Consider the following 25,181-nt stretch of genomic DNA (forward strand, 5'->3'; position numbering starts at 1 on the left):
TGGAAGGATGCAGGATCTCCCCTACCCCGTGGTGAAAAAATCCCTTGGGAAGTGGCTGCCCAACGGCGGGCACCGGGAGCGCCAGACGCGGGTATCGAACCTGCGGTTACCGGGTCCGCCACGCCCAAAGGACACTCGCCACGTGACCGGCGGCGCATCTTTCCCCCCCCCCGCTCCCCTCCACGCCGGAGCCGCAGCCAATCATCGGCGGGTGCCTAATGAGCATGCTCCGTGCGGCGGCTGGGCACACCCACTTCCGCGCGGGAGAGTTGGGGCGGGGGGGGGAAAGGTGAGGGATTGTGGAAGTGGGCGATCGTGAGTGGATGGTTCCCACCACCCCGCGGTAAGTCTTGCTGCGGGAATGGAGGGGAGGTGGAACTGGGGCCACCCGCTGTTCGGCGCCCCCTCGGTGCCAGGTGTCGTGTCCCGTTCGTCCCGTTCCTTACCCTTCCCCCCCCCACCCCGAGTCTTAATGAACGGGCCCGGCTGCGGCTCGGGGGGAGAGCGGGGCTGAGGGAGCGGCTGTGAGGGCGACCCCGGGTTTCCGTTAGTAGTGGTTGCCGTTGTCCTGAGGCCACCCACTGCCGGGCCTGATTCGGCACTGAGCCTCCCGGGGCGGCAGGCTCAGTGCCGAGTCAGGCCCCAAGTAGATGTCAACTCGCCCCGTTAGGCCTCGAAGTACTGGGGTATGAGGGGAGATACCGCCTCAGCATGTCCCGCCTCAGCGCCCGGATGTCTAAATCGGCGGAAAGTCGATCTTCAGGAACTGTTAGAGTCTTAAAAATGGCACTGCTGTGTTTAAAATGCTGGAAGCGGCATGTCAGGAGAGGGTAAGGTGTTATTCTGTGAGGTGCATCAGGGAGTGGCTAAGGACATCTAACAGTAGAAGTCCAAACATCTCCCACCTGCAGTACTGCGTCCAGCTCTGGAGCTCTCAGCACTGAAAAGACATGGAACTGTTGGAGCAGGTGGTAGAAGGGCCACAAGAATGATCAGAGGGCTGGAGCACCTCTCCTAAGGGGAAAGGCTGAGAGAGTTGGGGTTGTTCAGCCTGGAGAGAGAAGGCTGGGGGGACACCTTATTGCGGCCTTTCAATATATAAAGGGGGCTTATCACAAAGACTGAGACTTTTTCTCAGGCCCTGTTTTGCCAGGACAAAGGGCAACGGTTTTAAAGTGAAAGAGGGTAGGTTTAGATTGGACATAAGGAAGACATTTTTTACGTTAAGGGTGGTGAGACCCTGCCACAAGTTGCCCAGGGAAGTTGCAGATGCTCCACCCTTGGAAACATTCAAGGCTAGGTTGGATGGGGCTTTGAGGAACCTGGTCTAGTGAAAGGTGTCCCTGCCCATGGCAGGGAGGGGTTGGACTAGATGATCTTCAAAGGCCCCTTCCAACCCAAACTATTCTGTGATCTTGTGAATAGGTGAGAGTTTAGATCTAATGAGGAACCCTCCAATCACCTACATCACTTGGATCAGGTACATTAATGTATACTTTTCTAAATAAAATAATTTTTTATATTGTAAAGATATTTCCCCTGTAGCAAGTAAAAGGTGGTCAGAAAGAGGGGTTTCTTTGGGTTTTGTTCTGAAACCCATGCAAAGGCTGCGTGTGTTTATGCTGCTAATGACTTGAGGGATGGAGAGGGGGCTTGTGTAGATCATGCCTAGCTAATATATGACCAGCAGTGCTTCCTTCCCCACAAAGTGCAAATGGAGGACACAGTGGGTGTAACAAGTGTGTAATTTCCTTCCTTCTCCTTACTTCAGTAGATCAAATCCTTCACTATACTAGGTTGAAGAGAAGAGTAGGAGCTGGGGCAGTGGGTTTCAGTAGCTCTCTGCAACTGACGGGTTCTTTTCCTTACTCCCCTATAGTTATGCCAAGTGACATTCTGTGCCTTAGTTTCCTCCTGGGCAAAATGTGTGTATTTACGTGCAATGGTGTTCTCAGAATTGATTCTGGAGAGCAAATACTTAGACAAACGGGTAATGTTTCAGCAAGGTGTATTTGGAAGTATCATAATCTGTGTGTGCTGGCCAACAATGTTCTTGTCTCAGTTTACTTTCTGTTTCAATTCCTATTCTCTTCCATGTCGTCACTGTTGGGGAAAAAAAAACCAACCAAAACTGCTTGTAGGAAACAGCACAGGTACCAGAGGAGCAGCCAGTCACATATCCCTCAGCTGCCTTTCCTCTGCCTTCTGTTTTGCAACTTCATTTGCTCTGTTTTTAGCAGAGGGCAGTGGAAGGGCCTTCTAGCTCTTACGGATTAATTAATCACCTTAGGTTGCCACAGTTGGCTTCTGTGGCAGTCAAAGTGAGAGCTGGCTAGGAAGAGTTGCAGAAGGACTTTGTGACAGTGAGTGATTTGACTATAAAATAGCAGGTGAAAATCCAGCATTGATAAGTGGAAAATGATGCATGTGTCAGAGCAACAATCAAAATGCCGCTGCCCTCCATGTTATCTGATACCACTTAGGAAAGAGATCTGGGGGACTATAATACGTAGTTCTATTGAAGTGTCAGGTCCATACTCTGTAGCAGTTTAAAATGTGATTGAATTATTAAGAGGAGAAAAATACAGAGCACCGTTGTGCCTTTGTATTGTAAATGGTAGCCCACCCTTTTGGAGGTGAGGCCGTTTGCTCCTCTTGGAACATAGCAGGAGTAAAGGAGAGATTGGGAAGTCACAGGGATGATCAAAGATGCGGAGCAGCTTATGTACAAGGAACAACTAAATAGTTTCATATTCTTCAACTTGAAAAAGAGACAATAGGAGAGAGAATAATAGATGTTTGCTGTCACGAGCGTTACTGGAGGAGCTGAGTAAGGAACAACTATTTCTTGCCTTTTCAGACAGATCCTGGGGTGTCAGATGGAATCCATGAGCGGCAGGCTTAAGCCCTGCAAAAGCAAGGTTTGTTCGGGTGAAATGTAATTAAAATATGGAACGGGAACCATGCCCTTAGCCTCTCCCTTCTCACTTGAGAGCAGCTAGCCGAATCCATTGCCCCGGTTAGCTCAGTATCCTCTCCCTGGCAGTAATCTGTAGCAGAAAGCTAGGGAAGAGCACAGGGCCAAAGCAACACACCTGTGTGTGAGAGGATACCAGGCTAAATGGGGTAGCAGGTGCAGGCTGGCTGCTTCTGCAGTGAGGAATGGCCAAGAGCTGTCCTTTCACCACTTTAGGATTCCTGTAAAGGCGCTGGAGTAACCCAAAGGCGGACCTTGACTGAGTGCCCTCTGTTTTTCTGCAGCACCACGATTTCTCCTGAGCCTGTAAGAACACCAGGGACTGTAGATTCCACTTTTAGGCTCTTTCTCAGAAAATTCCCAGAGCCCGTGGAGCTGGATCCTCTGACTGGGCCTGAGCAGGGCCTATGTATCTGCTTCGATTCCAGGTATTAGCTTGCTGCAGTTAACTTTTCCTGAGTTCTAGGCTGTTCAAACTCTTAACTTGTTCTGCTTTTTAATTTCTTTACATCTTTGTTTTCTATTCTATTCCTAGTATATCTATTTCTGTACATTTCTGTTTGTTTCTATCATATTTATTTAATGCCTAAGTTCTGTGACTAATGTGATGGCCACTGTATAGATGGATATTGGAAATCAGTCTCTATCCTACCTTGCTTACAAGAGATAGAAGGATGGGGGGCAAAATCAGATGTGTGTGGAGTCAAAGTGACTTGCCATGAGTAAGTAAATTCTCAGTGGTAGAGGCGGGGGAGGAAATCCCCTTCTACTCTGTTTTTTTTGTCATTTGAGACTATCCCCTCCGTTTACAGAAAGGAGATGGGGAACTAACGAAAACACAGGTTGGCTGTTGAAAGCCACAGGAAGGTTGTGAGATTTGCTGGACTGAGATTTTCTGCTTGTTTTGTACATGGACCTTCCTGCCTCTCTTTCACTAGAATAATTTAACCTCAGATTTTCTTATTTCTTGAAAGTAAAAGCAGACTTTTCTTACCCTTATCCTACAGGAGTTTGTGTTGTTGGAGGTGACGTCTCCAGCAAAGGGGAGTTTGGAGTGTCACACCTAGTAGGACTGGGAAGTTGCTGAAGATTTCTGCGGTGCGGACTTGCACAGAAACCATAGACGAAGTAAAACTTGTGCTACTAATGTGCGGTGTGATGCTGTAAAATGCTGGTGGGGGATGTGGGTAAAGGCTTATCCGGAAGCATTTAGACTGTTTTGTAAAATAAGTAGCTGGCCTTAAAATTTTGCAGCTGGTGGGGGAAAAGAGAGAATGTATGAAGAAGAACAATTAAGACTCGAGTGGATATGGCCAAAAAAGAGCACAGATGTCCATGGGGCAAATCCCAGGGTCTAGAGAAAATTATGTCGCTTATGTTAGCCTCTGCCTCACTGAGAGAGAACGTTCAAAGTTTCTGACTCTGTCTTCTGCCCCCTTTTACTTGCAAGCCTTTCCATGCTTCCTTGTTACATCTTTACAGTAAGCAGTTAGTGTTTCTTCCTTGTTTTCTGTGAACTCTTGGAAGGCACTGGAGAAGCTTGAGGATGGCTGTTTCTCTCTCCTTGGTTGACTTACAGTCTCAGTGTGGCAGAACTAGCTTAAGGAAGGCACTGCTATGAATGGTTGACCTCCAAATAAAAGGGGTTTCACATCTAGGGCATGTCTTGCTGTCCTGCTCTTGGGCCTATTGTTGGAGTAGATATTGTTGAGCAAGCTTGAAAACTCTCATATTATCCCTTACAACTTACTAGAGACTTTCCAAGAGAAAATAACATAGTTTTCCTCCTGCCCTAACTGCTGGGGCTCTAGGGAGCTGGTTTCCATCCCACTGCTGTCCCAAGAGCAGGCTTTGCCTATTCTATACTAGTTGTTGCTGGAGGACCAAAGCGCCAAGGCTCAGGGGATGTAGGTGAAGGAGCAGTTAGAGGGCAAGTGCTAGCAAGCTCTGCTTTCCTCTGTTCGTCCTGCTTGGTGTGTGTGAGTTGCACCAACTGCTTATGTTTTGTCCCAGTTTTCCTGCTCTAGGTGTTTTCTTGATAATGGCGAAGATGGTGAGAACAACGTGTGCGTTTTGTCCACCAGGGGAGGCTGGTTCCATAATGTATATTGCCGGAGAGCAAAATATTGCAGCTCATCAGGATTGTCTGGTGAGTGGCTTTTAGTTGGTCGGTACCTAAGAGGAGTGGAGAAGAAGGGCTAAAGAGGAAGTTTGTACTGCCTGTCTATTTTTGACTCTGCAGTGGTGCCTGAATTAAAAGGTTGGTTACCCAAACCAGCAAGCTTATATTAGATTGGAAAGCTATGAAAAGCAACAGGGCAGAATTTTGGAGGGGGTGGGCCACAGCTGCACAGCTGGAGACATTGATTTGTGGTGTTTTCATGCATGTCTGTTCCTGATCAATGTTCTAGACACACATACAGCCTATCAGTAGAAATAGGTCTTATTGAGACATGGAATTGAATGAGGCTGCTCAAACCACAAAAAGTTGTTTATTTAATTAAACCTTTGCAGGAAAATATTTGCATCACTTGGTAGATCAAGGTAAAAAACTTCCCAGTCTGTGCCTTGTATAAAATAAGGAAGAAAAATATCAGAAGTTGATAATACAAAAATATCCATGAAGCTCTAAGTGTGCTGTGATACTAGAGTGTATTTACTTTTCTTGCTGTCAAAATGCCTCCCCTTTATTCCAGGATCTTAGTGGAGCTGGTTCTTTGTGTGCAGAATCAATTACAGATGCCATATTCTCCTATCCTCCCTTCAGTGAGGGTCACTTAGTACAGGAGATGCATCTGCTGCTGGAACAGCTTTCTGGCTTTCACTGTTCCAGCCTTCTTATTCTTGCAGGTTTTATGTTTACATCTTTATTTTTCTACTACTATTTTTTTTCTTTAGCAGAATGTTTCAGAAACATCTGATGCCTATTTTACAGCGTTACTTGGGTGTTTTGTTTGAAACAGGCTTTGTTAGGGCTAAAATGTTGCTTCCATGTTGAAACTTTTTTTCTCTCTCCCTCTTTCTCCCGTCTCTTCCCACGCCACAACTTTACTAATTTCTCTGCCTTAGTCTTCTCTGCGCTGTTTGGCTTTTTTGCGGTTAGCTATCACCTTCTGAGCAGACTGTGCCTGCCAGTTGACGTAAGGGTAGCTCACTTTTCTTTGGAATTAGCTATATATAATGATTAGAAGAAGTTGCTAAGAACTTTCCCTTCCTCGCCTATTGTCGTGGCTCAGCACTTCTATGGGAATTAAAGTGGCCGGAACGTGCAGGTATGCGTTTTTTATGAGTTTCTCCAAGGCTTTGTACAATGTTTCTCATGCAGTCAACTGTTGTTGAACTGCATGGAAGTTTTGTTAGAGAGAAATGTTGCAACCAGCTGTAAGCCTGAACAACTGGGCAGATAACAAGATGTTCGAGGTGTGGAGGTCTGTCAGCCGAAGAGCTTCTCCTTACTCTGGGCAGCCTGGACTACCAGACTTTCTTCATTCCCACTTCTAATTAAGTCTACTTTATCACCTCGTAATCTTTTCTTAGCTCACCTTCAGGTCATGAGAAATCTCCTATATAGAGAGAGGAACTTCTTTTGTCTGGGAAAAGGTTTAAGCACAGCTCCTTGTTCAGCGTAGGTGAAACCTCTTAAAAACACAGAGAAAAATCAGCCTTTCTTAGGTAGGGCAAGTTGTTGTGCAATAAGAAAAGATGTACCCTTCCTCTCTTTTCTCTGCAATTCACTGGTGACTGAGTCACTTTAGTAATTCTTAATATTGTCTCTTTTGTCGTTAGTTATTTTCCTCAGGATTTGTGGAATCTGAAGAGCATAACCCCGATAATCTGGATATAAGGTTTGATGTGGCATCAGTGTTGAAAGAACTCAAGAGAGGAAAGCGGCTGGTAAGGAGTTTCTTTCTGAATCTGCACTTAGTTCCATGTCATAGTACTGAAGGTTGTTCTGGCCTGTGTTACGCTTGAAAAAAATGCAGAAAAGTACTTGGTCCTTCTGATCTAAGATTAGGAAGATTACGGATTTAGAGTTAGAAACATTGATTTGACATTATATTTGGTGAAATTTAATTCATTTTGTATTAAAATGTGTTGAGCTTCATGGCCTTTAAGTTTCCTAAGACTCTTTGGTGAGGGACTAGCCAGTGCATGAAGGAAAATTATGCAATCCATAAGTGTAAAGGGAAACACCTTCTGGTTTTAGCAGAAGGGAGGTTATTTATATGAGGTTTTCTTATTGGCTTTGTCCTCAGCTGCCCTCTTCCCTTACGTCCTGGGTGGGACTCATTACAAAGTTAGCCTAGAAAACATAAATACAAGCAGCAATACCATTAGGTATTGAAATAACTTGGGCAAGATTTATGGGAGGGGGGAAGTTGCCCAGTGTCCTCACATGGCTCTTTGCATCATGTTTCAAATTCATCAGTATGAAATAGAGGTGAGACAGCAAAAAGGTGGCTGAAATAATGACCAGGGTAGGAGTTTGCAAGAGTGAACTTGCTTGATGAGTTATACAGAGGCAACTTACAATGAGAGGTTTGATTTTCCCACAGAGGATAGTATTTTCCTCGTACGGCAAGATTTTCGGTAGTTGTCTGTAATGCTTACCTGCTAAACCTCGTCCTGTTCTAGGTGTGCAACTTCTGTCGCGAGAAAGGAGCCACTGTGGGATGTGAGGAAAGAGCCTGTCGAAGAAGTTATCACTACTTCTGTGCACTCTGTGATGATGCAGCAATCCAAACGGATGAAGACAATGGAGTCTACCGGTATTTAACCAAGTATTTTCTAACTAGTTAATGTCAAGATTTTGGTGGTGGTGTCAGGAACAGAGACTTAAAAATTGTGTGGTTTTAAGTTTATTTGATTTTTATTTTTTTTTTAAAAGGAAATATGTCCTCTCTTAAACTGATGCTTGATCCACTGTTCACGAGCAATAGGGGAAATGTTTTCCTTTCACAGGAAAACATCACAGCAGTGAGAAGGAATCTATTTAGTGTCTGAGCCTGAAACACACCTGAAAGATCACTAGGCCAAAACTGAGGAAATCAGTCCTTACTGGCTATCTAGCTAGTCTTCAAGGACCAGGATTTTTACTAATGTCACTCAAATTCTCTATTTCTGTTGGGTCAGAAGCTTCACTAAATGTTGTCTGAGCACAGAGTGGGCTATAGCACTTCTGGATCTGTTCATATCAGGCAAATTCTGGTAACTTTCCCTCCGTATGTTAGTGGAGAACTTTGTATTCCCACCAAAGGCCTTATATCTCAACTATCTTGCTAGCATTAACACAGTTAAACAGACTTTAAGTAAATTTTCTGTCCTGATCATGCCAGTCCTGGTGTCCACTGCCCTCAAGCTGCCTGTGTTGCCATTAGATGGAACATCTAATGTGAATGAGGATGCAGATGAAGGGGTTGAGAAATTGGGACTTCAGGGGCCTTTTGGAGTGCTGAAGTTATTGTAAAGTCTGAGGTGCATAACACCGCTGATGTCCATTCCTGTGCAAGGCCAGAGATATCACAGATCATGTTAGTCCTAGATTAATCTGGTAGACCATCTAATCACTACTTGTTTCAGGAAGAGGTGGACTAGTGCAGTCCTTGGTAGTAGCAGAAGATAGGTGGGTCCTTTTGTGTCAAAACACTTGCCCTCCTGGCTGCTTCACTGTGGCTCTCAGTCCAAAATAAATGTCTTTGTCTGAGGCTGTAAGCCCAGCTCTGTAGGGAAGATGATACACTTAATTTATGCTTATAAAGTCTTCAGGATTCTGCAAAGCTCATTAAAGAGTGTAGCTGGGGAGGTGGAAACTTTCTATGATCACAGAATAAGTGGCTCTCATCACATAGCTTTAGAAAGGATACCCCAGGCTGAAGAAGACTGAGCTTCTCAAGATGATGAAAAATGAATGGGACTGATAACAGTCTGGATGCAAACTGGTAAAGTAGTAGTTGAATATATAGTTTGATTTGGTGGTTTTCTGAGCTGGTGACCTTGGAGGTTTGGAAGAGGGGCCCTTAAAAATGCCTTGTATTAAGTTACTGTGAGACTAGCTGTTTGTCCTATATAGAAATATAGGAAACTAGGCTATAGTGACCTGTACTGAAGAGATGAAAAAGGACTAGATTAGAGAAAGGTGGTGAGGCAGGTTTCAGGGATTTGAAACCAAAGACTTGCACAGTATCAGTGATATAAATAAAGCACAAAATTTGTAGCTAGTCTGAAATTATTGGAGAGAAGAGGAACAAAACTTGAAAAACAATGGGTATGGATTGACAGCCCCCTGCACTTTTTCATGGTGAAATATAACATACTGAAAAGCAGATCAGAAGAAATAATTCCTTCAAGAGAGAGCAAGCTGGTGTTTTTAAATTGAGTTGCCGTCATTGTGATGATGAGCAGTGATTATCAAAACAAATAGAGCAGAACAAAAAAGAGAAGGTATGCTATGGAAGTGGCTAGTAAGAGTAGAGGTGAGGAAATAAGCGTAATTTGTACTGCCATCTTGCAAAAATGATGATAGGGAAGTGCTTCCAAATAAAGTGGCTTGAGTAGTAGAAGGTATTGTCTGTTCTTTGAAAGATGTTCTTGTACTTAGGAAGTTTGTTTTTAAATGGGAGAGAATAGAATTGAAGGGAGGGGAGGAAAAAACCCACCTCCAAAGGGCAATGTTAGAAATTCAGGAAGGTAAATAAGGTGCCTCCAGTACTTAGCTTTCTGATTGAATTGTTAGGCATGCATAAATCTGGGGTTTTGTGCATCAAAATGAATTTCATGCAAAAAAGCTGGGTCGTCAAGACTGCCTTTCTAAGGTCAGTGCTTCTATTTTGTTAAAATAAAAGAATGACAACAATTAGAAAATGTCCTAGTAAATGCAGTTCCCCTTCCACTTGCTTCCAAACACTTGAGCGTTAGTCTTGGCAAATAGATTTGTAATGAAGAGATCAGCTAAACCATACTCTTGATAAGGCAATTTTGCTTAAAAAGTGATTTGGGATCCTTCTGTAAGAAAGGCATATTATAGAAGCTGGTTCACATTCTCTACACGTTATATCTAGAATATAAGGAATATTTCCAGTTGTATTTGTAACGTTTTGCCTCTTCCAGGGAATTAACTTTGCTCTCCTAGAACCAGAGAAAGTATTCCCATCTCACATTTTAATAAAGTCTTTAAGGAACACTTGGATCAAGCAGCTTTAAGCTACTGGATCTCAAACAGGGTGCCGTACTTCCTCAGGATTTGGGGACTACCTCATGAGCACCAGGCAGTAGAAAGGGAGGGCGCAGAGATCTCCAAGCAAGTAACTGGTACTGTGTGTGGCAGTGCAGTGCCGTGTGGCTGTGCCAGCACACCGTGCAGGGCTTATCAGTCCAAGCTGACTAGGAAGCAGATACGTCTGAAGAGGTTCTGGACCCGGCCTGAGTGGTACCGGGCAAGAGGGCAGAACTGCGGTAGCTGTGATCAAGCGATATTAGTACTGTGGTACTAATTGCATTTTAATAAGGTGTTTCAATAAGAGTACCTCAGCCACAGCGATCGCCACACCAGGTGAAACGTGTATGACTCAGGATTTGAACAGTGAGCAAGTCCAGACAGAGTGGGGTGATGGAACTGATAATTCAAAGCTTCGGTGTTCAGAGGCCACTGAGGCTCTAAAAGTACAAATACAAGCTTGTGCATGTATGTGACTTCGCAATAGGTGCTTTCCTAGGTGGGTAATGCTGAACAAAAGTCCTAATACTTTTTTTTTTTTAAGCGTCTTTCAGTTTTCAATGAAAAGAGGGGAAAATATCTGTTAAAATCAGTCAGCATAACTCTGTTTACCTATTTATTAATACTTTTTCTCTTTTTCTTAAAACTGAACTTAAATTTTAGAGTGTTCTGCCCAAAACATGACCGAGGCAATAGGACCAATCACTACGGTGAGTTTCTTTAATGGCTTCATTGATTTCATTTGTTTTAAAAGTTTGCATCCTACAGTCAATAACTCATTTGAACAAAATAAATGTTACTCCACCTTATAATTGAGCGGTGGATCTCTAATCTTGCAGGAGTGGTTTGGTTGAGGTCCGTTAGTATGCAAAAAAATCAAGAAGGTTTTTTGAAGTAGGAAATGTTTATATTTGATTTTCCCTGAATCTCCCTCAAAACTGATTTAAAGCACTGTGGACCTGATCCTTTACAGATTTAATCTAACTCTGTGCAGGCAGGTAGGCCCAAGCAGCTTGTAAAATCCATGTGAGATACGACAGCCATGCTACCAAGTGATGCACAAGCTTGCACTTGATCAGCAAAGAGAGGGCTGTTACAGGAGTCACCTTGGGATTTTTATCTGTAGTTACCTTAAAATGGTTGCATTTGCATGGTCACATTTGCATCTTCCGTGTTCACTGCTGTAGTTCTTTAAATAGAGCCTTTCATTCTGAAGGATCCCAAAGAGCTTTTTAAGTGTAACAGAAGGGTTATATGGCCCCTGTTTAAAGATTGCTGCCTTTGCTACAGAAATGCAGCTTAATTTGGCAGTCCTGCTCCTTGCTGATACAGAGGTAGTCAGGAATCTCACTGAATTAACCAAAGCTGTGACTTTGATAACCTAATGCATACAATCCTGCCCAAAACAGGGTTGGTCATAGACTAGCCTTCACTTTGAAGTTGAGCTCAATCAAACTGTGAGCACTAATGCTAAGAGTGGTGTGCTCCCGCTGAAGCCTAGCGAACTTCGGCTAATCTTCATGACAAAGCCTGGCTCCACCCTGATGCCACTCAAGGGGCAGGTTAGGTGATTATCATTTAAACTTTTAGTCATAGGGTCTGGGGCTTCTCAGTCAGACATACAGTCTGTTTAACACCTGATATTGCTGTGGTTCACTAACCAAATGCAGTTTCTTATTTCCTTAGTAGTTTTGCTTTTTACTTATCCATAGTTTTGAGGCCTGACTTTCCCTCCCTTTTTAAAATTAATTTGATTTCTGTGGTCTAATGGTTGTTGGTCTGTTGGGTCTGTCTGGGGTCCCAGGTGGTCTCCTGTCCAAGTACTAGACAGGGCCAGGGTCGCTTCGTTTCCAGTATGAGATGAGATTAAGGCATTAGGCCCAGCCCTGTAGATGACCTTCATAAGGAAGGCTTAAATCTTATGAGATTGATGGTCTTGGTGTCTTCAAGTGCTGCATATACAACATGTGGCCTGTTCCCTGAGGAGAGAGTTTTCTCCTAGAGGAGATCTTCCAGATGCACTTAATTTGGATACCCTCGTTCGTGAGGGGTAAATGGATTCTGCTGGCAGTGACTGCCCTGCCTCCTGAATGAGCTTCTCCCACCTCTGTCTGAGAGAGCAGCTCTACCCCAGGAGGTGGGGAGCAGCTGTGAGAGTGGGGTAAATGACACCTGGGTCCCCAAGCCCAGTGTCTCCTGCCTCTGAGCAGCTCTCAGGTGCACGTGTGGTGCTCAGAATAGCCAGGGGTATCTGCTGGTTAGTTGGCTGAAGTAGCAGGTGCTCTGCCCATCTGGGCAGGCAGGGGATGCCAGTGCTGAGAGTGTGTGCAGGTCTGCACAGGGTGGGGAGTGAGACAGGCTGGGATGGAAGTGCTGTGGCTCCACAGTGGAGTTTTGACTTAGGCGAAGTAGCTCAGCCATTCCCCTGGGGCAGTCTGAGCCAGCACTGGGCTGTGTGGGAACAGGAGCTGGTACAAAAGGGCTGCCTCTCCAGGCTTGTTTTCCCTGGTAGGTTGGAGAAAATAGGGTGAAGGAACATCCTCTTGTTCTTGGTCCAGACACCACTCCTGTGCTGAAATGCCAGGGCTCTGCTGACTGATTGGAAGGGAATAGGGTGCCTTAAGGGCCAAGAGGCTTCCTTGCAGCTCTGTACAGCAGGGATGGGAGGGCAGTTTGGACTTGGGAACAGGCTCCAGCTTCTGCTTAACTGGAAGTGTGGGATATGCCCAGAGTAAAGAGAGACCACATTTGGAGTACTGTGTCCAGTTTTGGGCCCCCCAGTTTAAGAAGGATGTGGAACTCCTTGAACAAGTCCAGCGGAGAGCTACGAAGACGATCAGGGGACTGGAGCATCTCCCATATGAGGAAAGGCTGAGAGACTTGCATTTGTTCAGCCTGGAGAAGAGAAGACTGAGGGAGGATCTCATCAATACCTATAAATATCTAAAGGGTGGGTGTCAGGATGATGAGACTAGGCTCTTTTCATAGTGCCCAATGACAGGACAAGGGGCAGTGGGCACAAGCTGGAACACAGGAAGTTCCACCTCAATATGAGAGAAAACTTTTTTTCCTGTGAGGGTGCCAGAGCAGTGGAAAAGGCTGCCCAGGGAGGCTGTGGAGTCTCCTTCCCTGGAGACATTCAAAACCCGCCTGGACACGTTCCTGTGTCCCCTGCTCTAGGTGTGCCTGCTCAATCAGAGGGGTTGGACAAGATGATCTCCAGAGGCCCTTCCAACCCCTGCCATTCTGTCATTCTGTAAAGGCTGACAAACGTAGAAGAGCAAACAGCACTGTGAGGAGCAGGAAGAGTTGGGCTGCTCTTTGGACTGTGTTCCTCTTATTTTATAAGGCATCCCTAAAGCACACATCAGGAAGAGCTGAGAAAATTCTACCATAGGTCAAAGATTTTGTGCTAGACAGCAAGGAACACATTGTGCCTTTACCAGTGTCTCCTAGGCTGCTCCAAATTAGGCCACCCAGCTTTATTTTGGATGAAACAAGAGGCTATGATTTCCTTTCAGGCCATGAAAAATACAAATGTCCAGCACCAGCACCCAAAACCCAAACTTGTTTCAACAGCTTTCCTGTACCAACAGTAGCTCCTCATTCCTCTTAATAGGATGATTTCTAACAGGGAAAACCTTATTAAGCACTGCCCAAAGGATGTAGAGTTAAACGGGAGGGGGGCATATAGCCCCACTGCATTTAAAACCTTCAGGTTTTGGTGGGTGGTTGAACTCTTCTCCAGCTTTCTCTGCTCCTGCCATGTCTTCCTTGCCAGAGGTATCCTCCTCTGCTTGTGATGCTGTAGCTGTTTTCAGCAGCTGCCAGTTATGACGTTGGAGGGAGGCTGGTGCGTGGTGATAGAAAGGACAGAGTGAAAGCAGATGATTTTGCAGAGATCTCATACCATGTCACTAAAAATACTTTGTAGCAAAATTATATTAACCTACAAGTCAAATTGCTTCTGGAGGCTTTCTAGGAGGGTCATGATATCGATGAAAAACCTAACACCATTTGTATGTCTTTGTGACCCCTAAAATAATTCTTCATGTAGTCTGAGTTTTGAGGGTGTATTAACATAAAGAAGAATTAACTGGAAAAGAAAAAAGTCATCTTTCATAAATTTGCCTGAAGTTTTTACCACCTGGAGGCAGTGCTGCTGCTGGGGAGAATAAGTTCACTCTGCCACAGTCAAAAATCTTATGTTAAAATCTGGGTTTGCTCTATACTGAGTTTAAAAGGCAAAGTGATATCCTAAGGCTACGGTGATTTGCACTTCTTCCTAATAGTTCAGGCTTGTAATTTATCTTACATGGAAATAATATGAATTCCACTGAAACGTCAGGTATTTGGGGAAGCTGAAACATACTCTTGCCTTGCCACCCAAAGTGCCTCATTTTTGTAGCTTTTTGGGAAAAGAGAGAATGTGAATGACGTGAAATCATCGGCCTGAGGTTGACATGTTTGTTACTTCCTTGTTTCTTGATTCCTAGATGCAGCTAATAAGAGGAGACGGCGTACACTGAAATCTTCCACCATCACAGAACAAATGGTAATTCTGAATTTAAGTACTTCTAAAACAGGAACCTGCATCTGCTACAGCAAAGGACTTATTTAGTGAAGTATTTTGCCAGTGTATTCAGAAAGAGGCTTCCTCACAGAAGCAGGAGCTTTTCCTTTACAGCTGCCTTGTTTTGATCTTGTCATTCTGTCAAAACAAAACTGTTTGCATTTGGAGCTGCTTCAGGCAGAGTCAATGCTGCCTTCAGGTAACGTGGCACGAATGCGGTAGGAAACTCCAAACCAGGCTGACTCAGTGGCTGCGATCATGACCTGAGCAGAAAGGGCTTCACTTTGGGCTCTCCTTTTATTTGGAAGTACTACATCCCTCAGATTTGCGTAGGGCTTGACACAGTTTCCATGAAAAACTGCTTTTGATGAGTCACTTGGCCTTTTAAACTGCACTTAATCGTTTCTGAGCCTGTGCTCATGGTACATGTGGCAGATTTTCATTGCAAATCAGGCAGTTCTCAGCTCTGCCAGTGAAGATGGCCTTCCCAAGGGTTCAGGAGCTGTCAAGCAGAGCATCCCTCTGGCTGCAGGGGAAGTTGTTTTAGAGGCTGTTGTTATAAAACCTGTAAATGCAGCTTGTTTTGAGGTATTTCTTTTGGCTCCACGGAAGAATGCATGGGAACTTCCACTGATTCTTGGGGTGAGGGTCAGGATTTCTCCTTTCTACAGGAATTAGCATCCAGCTTTGCTTGGGAAAAACTTCTGCCTTTCCCAGGTCTTGAGATTAAAGGGAGGTCATGTGAGGGGATGTGGACAATCTTTGCAGCTTTTATGTAGTACTCTTGTAAGGGTAGGTTGTCTCCAAGAATTTATCAGCTGTAAGTCCACTTACGTTCCTGGTGTTATGACTAAGATTCGTTTGACCCATTACCCACAGTAATGTGTGGTTCCTGCTGCTCTCCAGTGCTAGCAGTCTTGGAAATCAATACAAGCACTGCAAATAAGAAGCTGAGAGGCTCCAGGATTTCTCACAGCAGGATAGCTTGTTTACCATTGTGAGAACAATGCATTTTTACACTGGTGGAGTTTTGTGACAGAGCTTAAGAATTATCTGTAGTACTGTGGTATGACGTGGAACCACAGAGAATGACTGCATCCTGTCCAAAGGAAAAGAAAAATATTCCCCCTCTCCTCTCAAATTCTTTCTAGTATTACATCAGCTTTAGGGAACTGAACATCATTTGCACTGGGAGTTAGCAGTAGGCATTCATTAACATCTGTGCTGTTTGCAAATTAAGGAGGGTGGGGTCCCAGGTGTTGGGCTTTTCTGAAAGAGTTTTTGCTCTGAAGCAGTTTTTGCTTCCCTTTCTAAAAACAGCGTGTCTGGAGAGGAATATCGTTAGCTGTGCACAGGAGCTGACTATATTCTCAGAAATGTGGGCTCTTTTATATATTTGTGCTAATATAGAGATAAGATAATGAAAACAAAGCAGTAAGTGCCAATATGATGTAAAAAGATATTGTTTTCATTGTCTTACAGAGTGCAGAAGAGACAGCAGAAGAAAACAGTTTACGAGTACTACAAAGAAAAAACAGGCATAAAGGTGCGTTTCACTTTATAGAAGAGCTAGGAGATACTGTGATCTGTTATGTGGAAGTTCAGAGCTTGGAGATGGCTGATAGCAGCGATGTATCTTTATTATTCTCCTGAGACGAGCAACCCTCCAAGCTCTGGCAAGGGAGCGGAAGTCTGATTGGCAGAATGACTGTGCAGGTTTTAATAATTGTGCAGCAAACAAATCTCTGCGCTTCGTCTGAGGCTTGCTGTGTGATGTGAGCTGGTGAATTCACCTGGAATGCCCCCGTGCTGGTTGGCTGCTGTGTTCAGCTGTGTGTCGCCAGCAAGCAGGGGTGCCCCTGCCTGACCCCCTCCATATAAATACAGTTAAATTTAAAATGTAATAATTTCCTCTTCACCTTGGCCTCCTTGCACTGAGCCCCTCTTGAAGGAGAGGGGTGCAGTTCTGCCAAGTGGTGCTTTGGAATGGGTTGGCAGGGGAGGCGCTGTGAGGAGCTGGGCTTGAGCGAGAGAGGAGTTCAGCACGCCGTGATCAGCAGCTCTAGCTCACTGGGTGGGAATGGGGCTTGCTGAACGCTGCTAGGGTTTTTCCTGCCACTGCATGCTTATGTTATTTTGAACCCTAGGTGTATGTAGGGTGCTTAACACGCTGTAGTATTTTACTGCATACATGTGGTATTACAACAGTGAAATCAAGCTCTGCACCCATCCTTCAGTACCGCAGTTTTCATGTTACCCCAAAATTCCTGCTGCAATTGCTTGTTGGGATTATGCTGCCACTTGGAAGTTTGGAAGGCGTTAGAGGTGATTATTCACCTTCCCATGGTTATGCTTAGTACATGGCACAGTATTGTAACAGCAGGGGGCTGCCTAATGTGTTGTCTGAATTTTAGAATCATAGAATCCTTAAGGTTGGAAAAGACCTCTAGGATCATGAAGTGCAACCATCAACCCAACACCACGAGGCCTCCTAAACCATGTCCCAAAGTGCCACATCTACACGTTTTTTGAACACCTCTGGGGATGGTGACTCCACCACCTCTCTGGGCAGCCTCTTCCAATGCCTGACCACTCTTTCAGTGAAGAAATTTTTCCTAATGCCCAATCTAAACCTCCCTTGATGCAGCTTGAGGCAATTCCTCTCATAACTAGTTACTTGGGAGAAGAGACCAACACCCCCCTTTACTTTGACTTTACCTTTGACTACCACTTTAAAGAAAAGGGAACCTGTAGAGAACCCAGGAATACTTGTAGGGCATGTAGTGGAAGTGAAATGGCATTTTTTTTTTTCTCACAGATGTCTCTAGAAAAAATTAATGTTGTTTATAATGGAGACTGGTAGGCTTCTGTGAGCTGTCTGATAGCGCTTTCCTTTTGAACAGCCCGTTGGATCGATCTTACTGAAACCTGTCACTGACCTGCTGCTCTGAGATGGAGAAAAAATAGATAGTTATTTCCCTAGGAATCCAAATCTGACAGAGTAGGTATATCAAATGAGCTGTAATAAACGAGTTTAATGCCTGGATCACTTGGAGTAAAAGTAGCCTTAATTATTTTAACAAATCCAGTACTGCTTCACTTTTTGCACTGTTTTCTATCTTTTAGCTTGTTCAGTCCACAGTGTGGTCACAACAGTTGAAAGGGGGAAAAAGTGAGACAAATCACCTGCTTTGTTATACTGGGGGTATCATGAGGCTTTAGGAATGGTGCATTTAGAGTTGTGGAGCTTTTGATGAATGAAGCTGAATCTAGAGCTTAGGTAATTTTATACCTGGCACAATGCTTACTTTTTGCCTGACCACATTTTTAGTTCCCATTGAAAAGGGCTGAGTGGGTGGCTGGAGGAGCCAGGAATTTGCATAAGTATTTGTTACTGGAAGAGGGACTTAACCAAAGTGTGCGTTCCTGAAGCCGGTGAGTGAAGCCCGTGCAGCTGTGGTCAGGGCCACTTTTGTATAAGAGTGTGTGTTTTTGTGTTTTAACAGTCCGAATAGACTTCCTTAGGAAATGCAAGCAAGCTGGGCTTCTGGATGACATATTTGAAGAAATGCTGGACACGCTTCACCTGGCGCAGGAAAAACTGATGGATGACAACACTTCAGAAACAGGTACGGAGACCCACGGAGGGCTCTGCTGTCAGAGCAGAAATGCTGATCTGAATGCCAGGCACTCAGCCCCAGGTCACCTTTCTCAGTTGTTCTCTGTGCCTTTTGGCATTATTTGGCACTTCATCAGTGCCAAATAACCGGGTCCTGTCTTATTTCTGCAGCTGCACAGCAGGTGGAGAGTGAGTATTTTTTGGTATACCTGTGTCAGTAGAAGGGAGGAGCTGCCAACTCAGCATACTCTAGTAAGGCCTTCTCACCTTGGAGTTTTGAAGCCACCTTTTACCCGTTGGCATAAGTGTGGGTAGGTGCATCCCGATCGCTTCTCCCAGGCAGAGAAGAGAACCAGGTTTTATGTAGATCATAAGTCTGTGTTGCTCTTACAGCTTCACAGAGGGACCAGATGTCCGTTAATACCAGCACTCTCTTTTGAGGGAAAAATCCCTGCGTATGTACCTTTTAAGTTTTTTGAAGATTACTTGTAACTTTAATGTCAACTGTTAGTGTGTATCTGGGGCTTTTATGGGTTTAAGTATGAGGCTGTATAAAGCACTTGGTTCGTGGAGGATTCCGCTCTAATGTTGCCTTGTCCACAACACAGTGAAAAAAAGAACATTTCAAACCTTCCTCTCCTGTTGTGCTCCCAGCTTTACAGAGCTATGAATAATACTTTTGGATAAAGAATGCTAATTTATGCAAAGTAACTGAAGCACAGGCATGGGAAGTGAAGTGTCCCACCTGGCTAAATCTTCCTCACGAGCAGCTTGCAGGTAACATGACAGTAGCTGTTAGAAGCAGTAATGACGTCCAGGACACATAAGGGGTTCAAAGGTTTTCACCATTAAGCACATCTCTTAACAGTCACGCAAACTACATAGATGTGTTGTATTTTGTTTCATTGGAAGCCTCAGCTAAGAAACTGAGGCATAGTTCTGGGCTGGTTTTTAACATGAACAGTGACAGCGCTGTCCCACCTGTCACGTGGTCCGTCAAGAGGAATTGGTGTGGTTAGCCCTGCCGTTACACGTGCGGTCCTGCGTGATGGAACGGAATATGACTTAAGTATATTGCTCATTTTTAAATAGACTGTTTGTGAGGTGCAGACCTGAAAAGGGGATTCCAAGTAGGTCCCCTTTCCTATTTGATGTATGACACTAAAAAAAAAAAAAAAAAAGGTAGAATTGACAAATTGATCCTTCTTTCTCCATATAGACTGTATGAGAAGGAAGGCGTCTTAAAACGTCAGGCAATCAGTACACTATCAAATAAGTAATTACTGTTTTGTGCTGCCTCTAATGTAGGGCTCAACATTAATGCAAGGGTTCTGTAAACCTTTACCCTGTAATATTAAATCAAATAATCTCTTTCCCCAGAGTATGAAGAGACAGTGATATCGCTCTTTGACTGTGGACTGTTTGAAAATATACTGACAAATATTCATTCAGGTATGTGAGAAAAGCTGTCAGAGCAGCAGCAGTTGGTATGGGGTTTGGCACTGAGGTTATCCTTCTGAGCATTTTGATAAAATGACTATTTAAAATGAAAATTCCAAGGAGAACTTTTTTCTCAGCATTAGATAAATAGTTGAATAAAAGCCGTTGCTGCCTGACTCTTTAGGAATACAGTACGTCAGACCTGGCTGGCTGACCTGAAGAGGGAGGCAAGCCACAGTTCCACAGCTTTAAAGGACCGAAGGGTGTCTGCCCCAGAGGAACTTCCCTCTCCCGCAGGGTGCGCTCAGGTCCTGTTTCCGCAGGTGATTTCCCTTCCTCCTCTGCAGCTTCTCTTCAGCACCCTGCCTGCCTTACAGCTTTGCCCCTGTCTGATGCACGCAGTTCAGACTGGCTGTTGTGTTTCAGCTGAGGGCATTAAACGCTATGAGCAGAGCTCACCTGGCCCTGACGCCAACTAACGTGCTTTGAAAAACAAGCTGAGAGTGCTCAGAGTGAAGCGAAAATGGGCAGGAGGGGTCGCTTGGGACCACCGCTGTGGAAGGAAACTCTGGGGCTTGGACTCCCATCTCAGCGATTGTGAGCAACAAGGTTAAAACTGTTTTTCAGCTAGGTGAGTCTCTCGCTCCCATTTCCCTCGACGACAGCAGACTTGTTCGAACTTCTGCTCTAATTTATCCCTGTGAAAAGGAAAACGGGTTTTAATTAGCGAATGCTGAGGTTCAGCACATGAAGGTGATGGTTGCATCACCTGTTCCACCTTCACTCGACTGAAAAAGCCAGGCCCTCTCTTTCGTCTGCCGTTCTTGCATTTACATTCTTTCAGAGATGGGAGTGACTGGCATTACAGAGTTATCAGACGCAAGGTTCCGCCAGTGCCTCGTCTGAGGGCATTAATGCATCTCCGCTCATTATTCCTCATGTGACACAACCTTGGATCACACTTGTTTCTTTCAGAGCTGCGTCAATTATTTCATCCCCTTCTCAGCCTACAGGAGAAATTCTTGATAGCAGCACCTACGTACCCACAACCATGTGACACTCATGTGTGAAAGTTGTCCCCTTTCCAGTTACCCTCCACTTGAGCAGCTCAGTTCTTCCTGTACCACACAATCTGCTTGCCTGACACTGTCAGCCTCCGTTCAGTTTCAAGGTCAATAATGAAAACACACATCGAGGCTGGATCCAGAACTGATATAAGAGGAGCTCTTAAAATGGCCAAGTCAGAAGGGAATGATAACCTGTTAATTACAAGTGGAACTGCAGGGGTGGCAGGAATTGGTGCTTTTTTTTTCTTGCCTTTTTCCTTTTTTTTTGGTGTCCCAGACTGTGTTCCAAGCTCTAGCTACAGTGTCTCTCTGATGGTGTATGAAGGACTAGTAAAAATACTGTATTTTCTTTGATCTTGTTCCTGGAACTGATGATTTTGGGTCATCTGACACGCTTCACCTTCAATCCATTTTTTCCATTTTGTCTTTTTTTGACTTCTTGGATCATCATCCAAAACCTGTTCTAGAGCCTTAGCATCAGCACAGCAAGGTTTTCCTGAACTGACTCTTGATACTGCTGAACGGTTCTTCTGCAATGTGCAGCTTTACCGCAAACTTGACTGCCTCAAACTTTTTTCACACGGGACCTGCTATCGCCTCATCAGTGATTTCAAAATTCTAGGTTGGAGATTCTTGTTCTCTTCTCCAAGGAAAAGCGACTTCCTTTAATTTTGCTGTCCGTTCTGTTGCCACGTGTCCTGCTTGCGGCGGTACCTCAGTCAGCTTAATCTCCTGTCTTCACTGGTCAGCAGTCTGCCAGATAGTGTTTGGGCTCTGTGTAGTGCTTGTTTTCGGGGGATCTGTAGCCACAAACTCTGCAGTTTAGTCGTGCGGGCAAAGGGGTGACACTTTTACAACTGTTGTGCAGAACCGTCACTGAGAGCCCCTTAGTGCTTGTCTTACGGAGGAGCGAGTCATGCCAGGTCCGCATTCCTCAGGCTCTTCCCTGAGGAATTCCCCATTTTACGTCCTCTTTCCCTTTAGGTCACCCCTGTATGAGGTGGAAGGTTCCCAGTCTGTTACCTGCCTTCTGACGGAATCAGTCCCATAGGCCAGTCATTCCCATCACAGACATATTTCTCTGGGCTATTTCTGTTTCTGCCACATTCTTTTGAAAGAAGAGAAACAGAGCCATGTGCCTTCTGCCTGTAGGTCACCCGCGTGTTAAATGCAGCAGCACAATCGTCATGTTTGCCCTTCGTTTTGTTTATTTCTGATAATTTACTAATTCATATCCCATCTCCTGCTTGTCCCTGTCCAGCTCTTTCTTCAGACATGTACCTGCTGGTTCTTTTAACCATGTAGACGTGATACCAAAAGGAGATGCTGTAAAGGCTGCAGGCGGCAAGCAATGAAGGGGAGGCTTTCCAGTCAGCTGTTGGGCTGACACCGTGCAATGGTGGGCACAGAGGGGGTGAGACAATGGTGGGCCGTGACACGTGGCTGCAGAGGAATGCAGAGAGGGGACAGGCATCTCTGGCTTTGTTTCAGTCAAAGCTTGGGTGGGGCACCAAGTCCCTCTCCAGTGAACTGCTCCCCTGAATTATCAAGAGGCAGCAGATGCCGCCATTGCTCTGGCTGCCAGCTTCCAACATCTGCGCTCAGCCTGTTGGCTCCTGTATTTGATCTCATCAATACTTATAAATATCCAAAAGGTGGTTGTCAAGAGGATGGGGCTGGACTCTTTTCAGTGGTGCCCAATGACAGGCCAAGGGGCGATGGGCACAAGTTGAAACACAGGAAGTTCCACCTAAACCTTAGGAAAAAAGTCTTTCCTGTGAGGGTGCCAGAGCAGTGGCACAGGCTGCCCAGGGAGGCTGTGGGGTCTCTTCCCTGGAGACATTCAAACCCCACCTGGACACGTTCCTGTGCCCCCTGCTCTGGGTGTGCCTGCTCAAGCAGGGGGGTTGGACAAGATGATCTCCAGAGGTCCCTTCCAGCCCCTACCATTCTGTGATTCTGTGATTTTAAAATGCATGAGGAAGGTTTGTACACACACATACATCACCTTCCACATACACACACTAGAGCAGCAGCAATGGGCTTTCTGAACACAGAGGAAGAGGTGGGGGAAGGCAGAAGGCCAAAGATTTTTTGTTTTGTTTTTTTTTTTTTTAAATCAGCGTTAAGGGCAGTTCAGGCTCTAATTCAGGATGAACAGAGATAACCATCTGGAGCTACTTTCCCCACTCTACCTGTTACGACTTTGGAGACCTTCAACATCTTCCATCCCCCCCCCACCCCCGCCAAAAAAAAAAAGAAAAATACATTTTGCTTCTGGCTAAAATCTTAACTCTGGTGTTCTCACACACTGTGAGGAAAACTTGTGTGTTGGTCACTGACTGACTTTGCTGCTGGGAGGTCACCGCTGCCTCTGCGTGTGGCGTTACTGGACAAAGCGGGTGCTTCATTTAAACCTGGCAGCTGGTGAGAGCAGGTGCTGGTAACGCTTCTGAGCTCTGGCAAGGCCTGTAACCGGCCTGTCACCAGTTTCCGTGGTCTTTAACATTAGGAAAACAGAAGCAGTAGCGAGAAGCAGAAACCTGCTCGGGGAGGGTTTTGCGAGTAAGGTAAAGAACCTGGTGAATCCTGTCAATAACTGTTTTGCCAGAAGTCCTGAGTTGTGTTTCTGAGAATACACCTGGTGAAAGCACCTGTCCAACCCATCTCTTTTTAGGTTTAATTTTGTTGTTGCTGGCTAAAAGCCATTAGGCTTGTAAATTTGCTTTAGGTGTGTAATTCAGCTCTGTTATCGTTAAAGACTTAAAATGCATCTTTATTGGAGGAGTCTCCATGCAGACAGCTTCTGAAAAGGGAACCGTTAAAGCCCTTGTGCAAAACGACATTGGGTCAGTAACTAGGCTAAGGATTTTGACATTTGAATTAAATCTACAGCGTGGCTAGTGTTGCGATTACAGCGTATGGGTGACGCGGGCTGTAACTCCGCTGCTTTGCGGTTCCTTCTGCCACCTTGGCGCTTCGGCCGGCCTCCTCCACGCGGCACAGCCCAGCGCTCGGGGACGGGCCCAAGCGGGCAGGTTGCGGACGTCGCTTCAGAAAGGCGCCGGCGTTACTGCAGCCTGAACTAGGTGCTGGCAGCCTCGGCAGTGTTAATGCATAGGTAATGTGTATTTTAAATTAATAATAGTTGCACGTGAATAAAAGCTTTTGTCTCTCTTTTCATGATAGCAACAGAGGAGAAAATCCAGGAACTTCTGGAAAGCAGGAAACAACTGGATAACAAGATCGAGCTACTGCAGGACTTGAAAGAAGTCATCCTTCCTACCCAGGAGACCATGGCTAGCACTTCAAGTACGGTGTCTGAATAGCCCCTAGATCTGTCTGTAATGGTGTCGATATTTAGGATTTTCTAATGATAGAAACCATAGACTGCGTCTGGTCAGTGTCTAAGTAATTTTCCTCTCCCTGCCCCGATACAGACACAAGCAAGACCTGGGTGTTTTACTTGGTTTTATACCTCACTGTTGCAATAATTTTAAGTTGTCCCTTTCCTTAAATTTTACCGTGGATCAATGAGTGTAACACACCAAATTTAGCTTTTTTTTAAATCTCAGCAAAACCCTCCAGTCAAGACTTTTTTTGTCAAAGACAAGGGAGCATCAGCTGCCACAGAGCACTTTTTAAAGTCACTTTAGCCGTGGGAGCCATCTTCTGACTGTGTGTGTAGCTGCTTCGCTGTCTGCACATAGACAGTGGTGTTTGTTTTAAGGCTCACAGTGCTGCTTTGGCTTGCCAAAGATGATAAATTAGCAGAACCTGCACTCAAAGAAACCTTCTGAATTATGTACAGGAGTTTGGGGTTTTTTTAAATTAATCAAGAATCATTTAACTGCTTAATGTATAACTAGTTCTGCTGCCATGGCAGCGGTGAAACAGTGTTTGCAGGCAGACCAGAGATGGTCGGGCATCATACTTCCGTGAGTTTTGTCTTAAAAAAAAAAAGTTTGAATACAGAAAAGCATTGTTTAGCTACAAAAGGGTAAGTTAATGAAATAAAAAAAAAATGTTTTTAAGAAAGCTGTGTCTTTAGTCCTGTTGCACCAGGCGTGGCAGAGGAGGGGTTGTGCTGTCACGGTGCCCCTTGGTAGCAAGCAGCGTGTGTTGCAGCACGATCCTGCTCAAACAGCTGTACGCGCCCTCTGACTAGTAAAAATTTGTAAATTGAGCTCATTCTGTATGAAGGTGGAGATCTATTAGCACAGAGTAATAACTTTCAAAACAGAAGCTCTGGGGGGGTACAACGAGTATCTGTGCCTCACAGAACAAAAAAC

General features: G+C 45.0%; 1 protein-coding gene across 2 annotated transcripts; it reads left to right on the forward strand.

Moving 5' to 3' along the window:
• The first annotated feature begins 241 nt into the window (after positions 1–241).
• On the forward strand, positions 242–24,927 carry PHF11 (PHD finger protein 11). Of its 2 annotated transcripts, XM_064440905.1 has the most exons (13): positions 247–343; positions 2,861–2,921; positions 3,262–3,405; positions 3,985–4,105; positions 4,991–5,126; positions 6,764–6,871; positions 7,613–7,746; positions 10,854–10,900; positions 14,687–14,745; positions 16,246–16,309; positions 18,270–18,392; positions 19,763–19,834; positions 24,079–24,927. In XM_064440905.1, exons 5-13 carry the CDS (start codon positions 5,019–5,021, stop codon positions 24,216–24,218), a joined length of 855 nt encoding a protein of 284 aa, XP_064296975.1. In that variant the 5' UTR covers positions 247–343; positions 2,861–2,921; positions 3,262–3,405; positions 3,985–4,105; positions 4,991–5,018; the 3' UTR covers positions 24,219–24,927. The 2 variants fall into 2 exon arrangements, with proteins under 2 accessions (XP_064296974.1, XP_064296975.1); XM_064440904.1 differs by lacking the exon at positions 2,861–2,921 and having other exon boundaries at positions 242–343.
• Positions 24,928–25,181: the final 254 nt, after the last annotated feature.

The sequence above is a fragment of the Phalacrocorax carbo genome, chromosome 1 (assembly GCF_963921805.1).
Source record: "Phalacrocorax carbo chromosome 1, bPhaCar2.1, whole genome shotgun sequence".
Taxonomy (NCBI): Eukaryota; Metazoa; Chordata; class Aves; order Suliformes; family Phalacrocoracidae; genus Phalacrocorax; species Phalacrocorax carbo.

Coding starts and splice junctions, on each gene's coding strand:
- PHF11 (XM_064440904.1), top strand. CDS start 5,019: ATGGCGAAGATGGTGAGAACAACGTGTGCGTTTTGTCCACCAGGGGAG. Junction 14,746..16,245: donor CCACCATCACAGAACAAATG/GTAATTCTGAAT, acceptor ATTGTCTTACAG/AGTGCAGAAGAGACAGCAGA. Junction 19,835..24,078: donor ACTGACAAATATTCATTCAG/GTATGTGAGAAA, acceptor TTTTCATGATAG/CAACAGAGGAGAAAATCCAG.